At 40.2% G+C, this 13,018-nt stretch overlaps 1 protein-coding gene across 3 annotated transcripts in view; it reads left to right on the forward strand.

The window, feature by feature from the left end:
- lmbr1 (limb development membrane protein 1) overlaps positions 1–13,018 on the forward strand; it is a 226,494-nt gene that overhangs the window by 157,149 nt on the left and 56,327 nt on the right. For 2 of the 3 annotated variants that reach the window (XM_080212882.1, XM_080212898.1), the window contains 3 exons: positions 3,909–3,982; positions 4,227–4,317; positions 5,460–5,526. In XM_080212882.1, the coding sequence (XP_080069008.1) occupies positions 3,909–3,982; positions 4,227–4,317; positions 5,460–5,526 (232 nt within the window). The remainder of the gene's footprint in view (positions 1–3,908; positions 3,983–4,226; positions 4,318–5,459; positions 5,527–13,018) is intronic. The other variant, XM_080212890.1, reaches the window with a different exon arrangement.

A 13,018-nucleotide genomic window follows, 5' to 3' on the forward strand; every position in this document is an offset into this window, starting at 1 on the left:
TTTTTGATGTGTCTTCTGTGCCTGCTCTGGGATGTCAGTCACTTGACAGCTAAGAAAACAAAGCCTGATGGGACGATGTGCTTCAGCCATCTAGGCACAGTGTCCAGTCTGTCAAAGTTGATTTTGTAGAGTTTTGCCTGAATGCTTATGGTGCTGACTACAGAGAAGGGTCCTCCTATTGAATCCATATTATGCAGTGGGGGCATTGCTGAAGGGAATTTAGGAAGCTAGGACTTCTGTTGACTGGATCATGTTATAAATCTGCATGTAATTTTGTTTCATGTGTGGGACATCGGGACAAAGTTATTGTCTGCAGAATCTTGATGAGTTGATGGTCATAATTCAGTGGTGTGTCAAATCACAATGATTGAGACCAACTTGCCGCTGCAGCTGCCTTCTGCCTTTACAACTGGTGGGATATTCCTTTTTCCTTCACTTGTTCTGTCGTTGAGAACTTTTTAGACCACGCTTTCATCTTGCACTACCAGTCTTGCTACAATGTGTGGCCCTACTGAGAGCAAGGAGCTCCCATCAGTGTCAGGATCACCAGAGCACACAATCCCCTCCAGGGCATCAAGGTGGTGATTCATGGTGAGGACCAGTTTTTTATAGAATCCTCCCTTTCCCAAATTTGGTGGAGAGTTGTGCCAGGTGTGGTATCCCTTAACTAATGAGGCGGTTTGAACATGAGCAGTGGAAAGATGCGTGAGGGTGAATACAGCACAGCCAAACCAGACCTATCCTCTTGTCATCTGACATTCAAGTGTACTTCCCAACAGTCATTGCTGAAAAATAATCAACAAATAATATTGAAGAATGAACATCTGAACTGGCTAATCTTACCATCCCCACCCACACCACCGCACCCATCCATCCCAATCTATGATAAGAGTACTTAACCAATTGTAATTCCCCATCATCAGATCAGTTAACTTGGCATAAAATGGGTGTCCTGGTCTCAAAGGCTCAGTTTTGCTCTAGGTAATACATTTTCCAATTGAGTCATCAGTGGAACTATTTGTTAGCATTTTTAAATGACATTAGAACGGCATTATATGCCTTCATTAAGTAAATCTTGATTTACGTCTAGTAAAGTAAGAAGTTCTACCTACCTATTTTTCCACTTTTCATTCGGATTATGAATTAAAACAATTCTGAAATATTTGCAGTGATACATGTTATCTCGGACTTAGTCAAAGAAATAAAATGATTTTTTTCAACTACCACAGCTTGCCATTTCCCCCTTTCTATTCCAACTTACTCCAATGTTTTAGTTTTTGGAACAGCTGATGGGAAAAACGGGGCTGTTTTTTGTTAGGTTTTATATGGCACTGTTAATTTCCACACACTGGTTTTTGCAAAGCTATGTTTGGTGGCCTGAATGCAGTTGTGTATTTACTCAAATAGCATGTTTGCTAACACCACTGAAAAGCTTTCTGTGCTTCAAACCTTACTCTTTAAACAAACACCTTCAGTGGTATAGTACATTTTTTTTTGAGAGCTGAGAAAGAGATTTTGACTCAGAAGGTTGCGATTTTTAACTTGTGGTTGTTTTTCACTTTGAAGCAGCCATTGCCATGGTACAATTGTAATAGAGAGCTAAGTGAAAGTCCCCAGATTTCTTATTTGAAATGATGGCCAGGGTGTTGTTTGGAGCTGCTCCTGCTCTGCTATCATGACTTTTCTGAATTTGCTGAGGAAAGTCTATTTTTGCTCAGAGGAAATTCCTGAATATGTAAAGTGTTTGCTTCGAATTAGGGATGAAATTTATTCCATAAGTTTTGATTTTTGTCTCCACTCTTTTCCTAAAACTCGTCCACAATGGGCTAAAAGGTTAAAATCACTGCAAGTTTTGTCTTTAAACATATCTATGACACAAATCTTTGTGACCTACAACAATTTTATTGGATGTAATTATTGAGAAAGTCTATTATTATGTTGCATCTAAGATATATCTTTGATGTCCTTAAGATGACAAACAATGGTTTTTATTCTGGTTAGCATTGGTTCTATTTATGCTTTTTTGAGGGGACCATCTTTTGAATACAACCTGTATTAGGTTGCCACAGTTAAGTTATTCAATTTGAGGTTGTACTTCCCACTGTTTGATCTTTGTTCTTTCATTTCAAACATTTACGCGTTCACTGAAATATGTTCTGAAACTTTGTTCTCAAGTTGTGAGCAACGTTGGGAAATTCAGTATTGACTCCTTATTGCCTTTTGTTTATTAAAAGTGGAGGTAAGCCTTCCTGAACTAGTGATGTTCACCAATTTTATTCTCTTTCACAAGCCACTCAGTTGTACCGCTGTGTGGGCAGCACGATGGCACAGTGGTTAGCACTACTGCCTCACAGCGCCAAGGACCTGGGTTTGATTTCCGGCTTGGGTCACTGAGGTTTTGGAGTTTGTACGTTCTCCTCGCGTCTGTGTAGTTTCCTCTCACAGTCCAAAGATGTGTGGGTTAGGTTGGTCATGCTAAACTGACTCTCGTTTTGGGGAGATTAGCAGGACAGATATGTTGGGTTTTGGGGTTGTTGTCTGTTCAGGCTCGATGGGCCGAATGGCCTCCTTCTATACTGTAGGGACTCTGATTCTATGACAATATGTCATTTCAGAGGATAATTATCAGTTGGAATTCTAGAGTCACATGTAAGTCAGACTACCACAGCAGGTTTCCTTAAAGAACATTTGTGAACCAGTTAGGTCTATATAACAAGATGATAGCTTCTTGGCCATTTTTATTGGTATTTTTGTTTAATTTCTTAATTCTCCAGTGACAGCATTTGAATTTGTTTCTTAGGATTATTAGTCCAGGGCTTTGGCTTAGTTATCCAGTAGTGTAACCACTGTACAGTGTCCAGGACATGGCACTTTCTGACCTTGTTATGACCTAACCCAGACAGTGATGGTGAGCTTTTTCGCTTACACTGCTTGTATTTTAAAAACATAACCTGCAGTGCCACATTCATGACCTAAATGAGCAAAAATACATCGATTTATTTTCAGCCATGGTTATACATAACAGCTTCTCTTTTCATGACACAAAGCAGAAATAAATTGCCTTTTTTGGTAAACCGTATCTAAGCCTTTCTTAAAAAAATTGAATACCTTTTAAATAAAAGTTTTGAAGATATTGTAGATTCAATTTATTCTCTTCAGATGCTGACTACTCTTGTTAATACTTGCAGAAGCAGAGATTAGAATTTTGTTTTAAAGCACTTTTTTAAAAAAAGATTTGCATTTATATAGGGTTTTATATCTCAGTATTACTGTAATTTTTGTAATGTGCAGTGACTGTCATGTAGGCGAACGCAGCAGCAATACCCCGTATATTATAATGGGAATATTCAGTTATGCGTTTTGATGGTGGTTAAGTAAGAATGTTTGCTAACAAAAAGGGAAAATCCCTTGCTCCTTTTCAAATACTACGGTTTGATTTTTTTAAATTGTCATTTCAAGAAACCCTTGATTTGTTGTTTTAATAACATAACATTAATTTGTGTAAAATAAAGAATATGCTTGATTTTAAACCAAAGGTATAGGGATTTAAAATATTGAATATTTGCAGGCTCTACAAACCTGTCACACAAACTGCTAGAAATCTGACAGCATTTGACCAGATGCACAGCCTACTTAGAAAATAACTTGCTTGTTTTTTGCAGATTCTGGTGCACCTGTCCTTGCAATTTCATTATTTTCTGTTTATTAATTTGGAGAATCCTTGCATTTTGCCAAGATATTAACATTTGTTTATAGATGTCACCAATACCATTTTGCCAGCAATTTTCTTGATTGAAAGTAGTCATGCTGTGATGAGCATTCTCATCGTTGAGAGACAAAAATAAAGTGCCTGGGCCTCCAGGTTTGTTTCATGGGAGAGAAACTTTATGCTTTTTCTCCTCTTTCAGGAACTCGGCCTTGGTAAAGACTCTCTGTCTGCATTTGGGTTTGTTGGTGCGGCAATTGAAATCATCCTGATTTTGTATCCTTTTTCCCAGTCATGTCTGTTAACAAGTATTATAAGCAGTTTTCTGGGACAGTGGTATTTTACTAAGAGTTGAATTTAGGAAAACAGTAGTGATAGCTTGGACCATGTTACTACAGAGACACTTGAGAGAAATTCTTTGTTGTGTCCAACTCTAAGGAAGTGAAGGAGATAGTTAAGAATATGAATGAAACCCTTGCATTCCTCACTATGCAGAAGTCGTCCTCCTTAATTCTCACAGCTATCTGATGGTGTCCTCTGTCGTCGGCTTCTATAGCCTCCGGTTCTTTGCAGCCCTCACTCCCACGAAAGACGACACAACCATGACAAAGGTATGGTGGGCAGAGGTGATGATGTATATGTGGCCCCTCTTGTAACCAGACAGCTGGCTGGTTTTCTTCAGTAATTGCCTTTAATGGCTCATTTGCAATGACCAATATTTGTTTGTGTGCTGCGTAAACACAAACTGGAAGATTTTCATAAAACTAGGTAGTGGAGAAAAAGGATGTACTCTGTTTGGTTTGTATGGTGTCCATTCACTTGTAAATAACTTGGGATGGAAAGGCTTGTTAACTAGCTATAGAAATCCAGTGAAAGGACTTTTCTTCAAAGGAAACATCTGCTAATGAGTAACTTTAATTGAACTAATTGTACCTCTAATGCTAGCATATAAGCTGTAGAATTTGGTTTATTTAGAGTGTCTACAGAAACTTGTTCTTCAAAGCGCACTGCTAAGATTGAAGATCTAAAACTTCAAAACTGTTCACAGAGACAGATGGTGCCATCTCTGATTTGCATATATAAACTAGAGATTTAAGACTATCACTGTACCATGATTTTTGTAGCAACGTTGCTAGAATCCTTTTTCTGTTATTTAAGCAGGTTGAAAAGAGTTTTTAAAAGCCCCCACAGTATTCTGTGTAACAATAACCATTGCACTCAACTAAGAGGTGAATGCAAACAAAAATATATTTTGTCTGAAGGGAAACTTCTAGTAACTGCTTTGTAGTGAACTAAATCCCTAAATAAGAATTCTTTTAACGAAAGTGCTCCTTAATCCTATATAATTTTTTTTGGAAGGAATTCATTGTCAATTGCTGAGATTGCTTTTTTGAATTTTTCCTGAGAGGAGAAAGATGACAGCTGCACCGCTGACCATGAAGCAGGTTTACCTACAACTTAGTTTCAATCTACAGTCTTTGTTATATTCAACAGTTTCACTATATTTGAGTGTATTTTCCAATATCTGTTGCTAAAACATTTCACCCCAAAATTTTGTACCAATGCAAACAAAATATAATTTGACAAATCCTTAAATCAACTAAAATGCGTAAACCTCTGAGTGATTCTTTGAAAATCTTTTGAAATAATTTTTTTTTGTCACATTGTTTGAATATAACACTATATTCACACTGGTTTACAAGTCAGAAACTCGATATTCGTTTCTTCTAACATTTTTCCTTCACTCCAACAGATTATTGGAAATTGTGTCTCAATCTTGGTCCTTAGTTCTGCATTACCTGTTATGTCAAGAACCTTGGGTAAGCTGTGTTTTATTCTTGTGCAAGCACTTGCAAACTGCCTCATGGGTTGAAATGCAGATTTTCAGTTTAAAATGATGACTGTTAGAATGTATGTTTCTATACTTCATACTTGCTTGTTTTTAATCTTGTAAATTTTAAATTTTTAAAATAATCAAAACAGCAAATTCAGATGAACTTGAAAAGTCTAATGATAAATGTGTACTGGTGCTGTTGGAATTTCCAAAGTGAAGGCAGACAAAATTAATCAGTGTGATGATATGTATAAGAAGTTCCCTTTAAAGTATAGAAATTAGAAGGTCATGATTGATAGGTGTTTTTTGAATGGAGGCACATAAATAGTGGTTTCCCCCTAGGGGTCAGTGTTGGAACCTTTTTTTTAAACATAGATAAGTGAGCCTTGAAAGTTGACTACGCAGCCGCTCATTTTCTCATGCTAGTAGCCTACTTGTGTCCCAATGTGGCGAATAGGAAGCATGTACGCATTTTTGGTTGGGAGTTTGCCACCTCTCCTGTTGGTCATGGTAGATGTGTGGATGACAGGACCACATGTTGGCGTTATGTAAAGGCAGAATAATTTATTTAAATTTCAGTCCTCGAAGTTCAAAGTTTATTTATTAATGTCACAAGTAGGCTTACATTAACACTACAATGAAGTTTCTGTGAAAATCCCCTTGTCACCACACTCTGGTTCCTGTTCAGGTACACTGAGGGAGAATTTAATATGGCCAATACACCTAATCAGCACGTCTTTTGGACTTGCTGGACCCGTTTCAATTTTCAACTGCCCCCAGTGTTTCATTTGCCACTTACACAGCACAATGTGGTGCTAAGCTTCACAAGTACCATCACACTAGTGATGTTTCACGCACGTTAGTTTCTGATTTCTCTTTTCAGACTGCTGACTAATTATTGTTTATTGGCATATTTCATCTTTTTTTTTTAAATTTACTTTGCTGAGCAGGATTTTGCTGCTTTCATTGGCTGCAATCATGGATAGTCTCATAGAATTGTTTTTGGGACTGCAGGACGAGGGAGAGCAAATAGACTGCAAAGAACAGAAGCAGCTGCCACAAGAGGGAGGAGTGCAGGACTACCCTGACGCTTTGGGTGTCCTTGTTTACTTGGCCCCCTGAGGCAAGATGTCAGTTGTCTAATTGTTTCTGGCACCAGTATGAGCTGCCATAGTAACTTCTGGACACCCCCATCCCCCAACCAAATTCTACGTGTAGCGTTGTGACAACTTAGATCTGCACTGCTCCATTATCCATGCCATTGTTTGCAAGCTTTCTGGCAGGCCGCCCAGTGTACCTGGTACTGCTTGACCGATACCTATGAGTGTTTTTAAATAGCCTGTACAACATCTCCTCTGGTGTTGCAAGTTGCTACTGCTTTGGCTCTGTTAAAGCCAGCATGCAGCCTTTGAGGAGGTAGAGTGTGTGCAGCCTTCTGCTGGAAAGACGATGCAGAATGGAAAACTTTAGATGCATGGGGCACTGGAACTGCCTCTGGGGTGTTGGTGTCTTTACAGGCCAGATAGTTTGCACCTGAACAAGGCTGGGACTGAGTTCCTTGTAGGGTGTTTGATTAGTGCTATTGGGAGGGCTTTAAACTAATTCGGCAAGGGTTTGGGGATCTAAAGGAAATATTGAGAGGAATACCAGAATGACAAAGTACTAGGAGGAACAGAAAGCACTAGTATTGAGAATTGTACATTAATAAGTGAAGTTGGAGTGAAGTAATGGTGCCTAAACCAGGGTTACTGTGCATGTACATGACGGCATGGAGTACAGTAAATAAGATTGGAGGTTACAGGTGCAGATTGCATTGTGGAAATAGGATGTTATAGGGATAACAGAGATCTGGATCAAAGAAGGGCAGGACTGGGTGTTGGAAATATTCCTGGGTACAATGTGTTCAGAAAATGAAGGAGAGGAGGAGGGGTGGCAGTTTTGGTCAAGCAGAGTACTGCTGTTTTGGAGAAAGAGGATGTCCCAGACAATCCAAGGACAGAATCAGTTTGACTAGAGCCAAGGAACAAAAAGGGTGCAATTACATTTTCGATGTAGTCTACAGATTACCACCTAGTGAGAAGGATGTAGAAGTAAAAAATATAATTATGAGTAATTACAATGGGGAACTTCAATTATCTGAATGTAGACTGTGATAGTGTAAAGGGTGGAGAGGGGCAAAAATTCCTAGATTGTGTTTAAGAAAATTGTCTACAGCAATACAGTTTCCATAAGAAAGGATGCACTGTTGGATCTGATTCTTGGAAATGAGCTGGGCCAAGTAAATCAAGTGTCAGTGGGGGACTATTTTGGAGACATTATATTGTTCTTTTAAAATTCATTCATGGGGCATGGGCGTCGCTAGCTGGCCAGGATTTATTGTCCATCCCTAATTGTCCTTGAGAAGGTGCTGCCTTGAGCCACTGCAGTCCATGTGCTGTGGGTTGACCCACATTGTGGTTAGGGAGGTTTATGATAATTATAGGAAAGGATAATATACAATCCAGAGTAAAATAATTAACTGAGGAGAGCTACCTTCAATGGGGAAAGAAGGGAGTTGGGCACGACTGGAACAAGAGGATGGCGGAAAAATCTATAGCTGAACAATACCATTTCAGAACTGAAATGGTATGGACACAGTCAAGGTATAATCCCTTAACAGAAAAAGATAGGGTAAACAAATCCAGAGCACCCTGGATGAAGAAGGAGGTATAACTGAAAATAAGGAAGAAGCTGTGTACTTACGACAAGTCAGGTAGAAAATACAATTGGGAGCCAAGAGGAATACGGAAGGTTCAGTGGGGAAGTGAAAAAACACATTAGAGAAGGGAAGAGGGATTATGAGAAAAGACTGGCAGTCAGCACAAAGAGGAGTCCGAAAATCTTCTGTAAATAGTAAAAAGGTGGTAAATGGAGTCGGGTCAATTAGGGACCAAAAAGAGAATTTGCACATGGAGTCTGGGGCATGTTTGTGTTAATACTTTGCACCTGTCTTTACCAAGGAGGTAGATTTTACCCAGGCCATAGTGACAGGCGAGGAAACTTTGTCCCTAGAAGGGTTCAAAATTGATGAAGGGGAAATGTTGAATACATTCTCAGTACTATAAGTTGACAAGGCACCAGGACTAAATGATATATATCCAAGGATGTTGAAGGAAGTGAGAATATAAATTGCAGGAGCACTGGCCATAATCTTTCTGTCTTCTCTCGAGTGAGGAGAGCTGTCGGAGGACTGGAGAATTGCAAATGTACGTGGGCTTCCTGTAGGCATTTGATACAGTTCCACACAATAGATTTGTGAGAAAAATTATAATTATTATGGAATAAAAGAGACATTGGCAAAATGGATGCAAAATTGGCTGAATAATAGGAAGCAGAGAGCAATGGCCAATGGATATTTTTCGGGCTGGAGGAAGATTTGTAGCAAGTGATGTTCCCCAGGGCTTGGTATTAGAACCCTTTTCATGATATATATTAATGATATAGATCTTGGTGCACAGGGGGCACAGTTTCAAAGTTTGTGGATGGTACAACATTTGGAAGTATTTTAAACTATGAAGAGGACAGTGCAGAGAAAGATGTGGAGAAGTTGGTAGAGTGGACAAGTAGGTGGCAGTTGAAGTTCAGCACAGAGAAGTGTGAGGTGATGCATTTTGGCAGGAGGAACATGGAGAGACCATACAAAATAAGGTGTACAATTCATCACAGGACTCAGGAGCAGAGGGATCTGGGTGTATATGTGCATAGAGCATTGAAGGTGGCAGGACAAATCGAATGAGCAGTTACTAAAGTATATAGTATGCTGGGCTTTATTAATTTGGATATAGAATACAAGTGCAAGGAGGTTATGCTGAACTTGTATAAGGCACTAGTTAGACCTCAGCTGGAGTATCGTGTACAGTCCTGGGTGCCACAGAATGGGAAAGATGAGAATGCACTGGAAAGAGTACAGAAGGCATTCACAAAAATGGGATCAGAAACTTGAGTTATGAGGATAGATTAGAGGTTTGGGACTACTTTCCTTGGAGAGAAGAAGGCTAATAGGAGATTTGATGCAGGTGTTTAAAAAATGTGATGTGAGAAAATGCTGTTTCACACAGCAAGTGTTTCAGGTCTAGAATGTATTGTCTGGAAGTATGGTGGAGGTTGGTTCAATTAAGGCATTTAAGAGGGAATTAGATTATCTGATTGGAGCAGTATGCAAGCTTGTGGGGATAAGGCAGGTGAATGGCACTAAGTCATGTTTGCAGAACTGGTGCAAACATGATGGGCCAAATGGCCTCCTGCACTGCAACAATTCTGTGATTGCCCTGCAGGAAAGGAATGTGCTAGTGAGGTGTTTGAAGATATGTGGTGTCTGTATGTGAGGGTTGTAGTAGTGGTGAGAATGAGAAGTAATTGTAGTAAGTGTGCTGCAGTAACTGTGTAGCTGTCTGAAGGGAGGGAAAGTCTTATGTTGTGATTAGTGAGGCCGTACATTGCGGTGGAGGTTTAAGCAACGACTTGAGAGCGGTGTTTGCATTGCCAGTGTAGTTGATGCCTGGAGGATTATTGATCCTTAGTGGGGAAAGAGGATGCCGATGCCTCTCCAGGCTGTTCACTGACTGCACAGCACCACTAAAGGGATCAGCCAAGAACCTCGGAGCTCTGGCAACTCTTCAGCTATTTCTCTAATTGGCAGTATCCATGGTACCTGCAACCAGAGTGCACCTCCCATTTACCAGAGGTGGTGCAATGGTTAGCACAGCTAGCTCACAGCGCCAGGGAGCCTGGTTCAATTCCAGCCTTGGGTGACTGTGTGGAGTTTACATGTTCTCCCCATGTCTGTCTGGGTTTCCTTTGGGTGCTTTGGTTTCCTCCCACAGTCCAAAGATATGCACGTTAGCTTGATTGGCCATGCTAAATTGCTCCTTGATGTCGCAAGATGTATAGGTTACGGGAATTAGTGGGGTAAATATGTGGGGTTGCGGGGATAGGGCCTGGGTAAGATGGTTTGTCGGAGAGTCAGTGCAGACTCGATGGCCCAAATGCCTCTTTCTGCACTGTGGGGATTCTATGATGTTACATAGAATCTAGAAGCAGGAGTAGGCTGCTCTGCCATTCATCTTGATCATGGCTGATATCGTGACACCACACACCACCACCACCACCCCTGCCCCGCCCCATCCCTTGATCACTCAGTTTATGATCCCTGAATTCAGGATTGACCACACACAACTAGACCAGCCAGAAAAATACCATGTTCAAAGAGCAGGTCAGAGGCTTGGAGTTTTGAGTCAGTAATCCACTACTTATCTTTCTAAAGCTAGTCCACCATCTGCACGGGAGAAGCCAGGGGTGCAATGGACTACTCCCCACTTGTTGGATGAGTGCTGCTTCAACAAAAGCCTGGACGTTCGATACCTTACAGGGCAAAGCAGCCCCATTCATTGGCACCCTGTTCCCCAAGTTAAATAATCATTCCCTCCCCCACCTGCATATTGTTGTTGCCATGTGTACCATCTAGAAGGTGAACTGCAGCAATTCGCCAGCACCACCTTCCAAAAACACAGTCTCTACCACCTGGAAGAACAAAAACAGGAGGCATGTAAGAGCACCACCGAGTTCCCCTCCACGTCATGTACCATTCTGAATTGAAACCATATCACCACTGTTGATTCATTGTCACTGGGTCAAAATCTGGAATTTTCCAGCCCAGTAGCACTGTGGCTTTACCGGCACCTTACAAACTTCAGTGGTTCAAAAAGGCAGCTCACTATCACTTTCTGGAGGGGTGATGTTGGCCTTGCCAGCAATGCTTACATCACATTAATGAGTAAAAAGGGTATGACATAGTAAATTTAAAAGCTGTGTGATCAACATTTTGGACTTTAAAACTAATTATCTTTGATTCTGCTCAAAATAAAGAACCTGTTGTATGTCAAAATGAATAATGGGTATATCTGCATAACAATTTTTTTTGCAAACTGGCTGAATCTTTTGCCATAGTTTTACTTTTTTTGCAGTCAGACCCAAATGGAAATAGTTGAATTAACAGAGGAATTTTAACTTATTGGTTGGTGTTGGTCTAGCAGCTAAGTGGAAAGGCTAGCAGTCCTTCAGATACTAGCAGTTCCTCAGCTTGTTTTAGCTGACTGACTAAATATCAAATAGTGAATATAAGCTGTGACAAAGGCAAATGGTGAGTACAAATTAGTACTCAAAGAACTAACTCTGCTCCCTGTATTCTGTTGTCTTCCATCTTCCCTCAGTGTAAACAATGAGAAATATGTATTGAAACCTGGATTCAGATTTTCCCCACATCTCACTCCACCTGTTTCAAACCCTCCTATTTCTTTAGGTTAATCTTCTCTAATTCCCTCCAATTCACAGTACATGAAATGATGATGATATAAAAAGGTTCATCTTTGGAAGATGCAGTTCATGCCAATGTACGCTCGTACTGAACAACTGCACCTGTTAGCCAAATATAAAATCTAATTTGCTTAATTTAGAATTTGAAAAATGCTCTGTTCATACAACAATTCTTATTGTTTATAGCCTTCATGTGGAATCCCTATAATTGTTTTCACCTAAACGCCTAGAAATAAATGTATTTATCCATAGGAAGACTAAGAATTAAAGATGTGAGACTTTGGTTCTCATAGAATCATAGAACTCTACAGTGCAGAACGAGGCCCTTTGAGTCTGCACTGAACACAATCCCACCCAGGCACTACCCCCATATCCCTACATATTATACCCACTAATCCCTCTAACCTCCGCTACCCTGGACACTAAGGGTCAATTTCTTAGCGTGGCCAATCAACCTAACCTGCACATCTTTGGATTGTGGGAGGAAACTGGAGTATCTGGAGGAAACCCACACAGACACGAGGAGAATGTGCAAACTCCACACAGACAGTGACCCGAGCCGAGAATCGAACCCAGGACCCTGGACCTGTGAAGCAGCGGTGCTAACCACTGTGTTACCGTGCTGCCCATAAGATTCTGATGATCTTGGAGAGGTAGTCTGTATGTCCTTTATGAATCTCTTTAGACTACTAACATTTCTCAATTTATTAAAGAGTACCATCATGATGGATCTGCTAGCTCATTAGTTTAACGACCTGTCCAAAGACTAACTTCTGTTTGTTTTTAATTCTTTATGGGATGTCGTTATTACCCATTCTTAAATGCCCCTTTTAACTGCTGCTGTCCGTCTGGTGTAGGTACGTTCACAGTGCCGTTAGGAAAGGAGTTCCAAGATTTTTATCCATGAGTGAAGGAACATCAATATAGTTTCAGAAAGTCCTTTTGTTTGCATACCATGTTTCGATGATGAGCTCTTTTTGTTAAAGTTTCCATGAAGAGTTTCGTGATCGTTTTCCCTTGTGATCAAAACTTGACATTAACAATCTCCATTAGACCAAACTGTTGTTGTCCAACAGCTAACCTAACACGGCTGAATGTTTATTAAATGTAATTTGCATGTGAAGTGG

This window comes from Carcharhinus amblyrhynchos, chromosome 2 (genome assembly GCF_965287045.1).
Source record: "Carcharhinus amblyrhynchos chromosome 2, sCarAmb.v2.hapA, whole genome shotgun sequence".
NCBI lineage: Eukaryota > Metazoa > Chordata > Chondrichthyes > Carcharhiniformes > Carcharhinidae > Carcharhinus > Carcharhinus amblyrhynchos.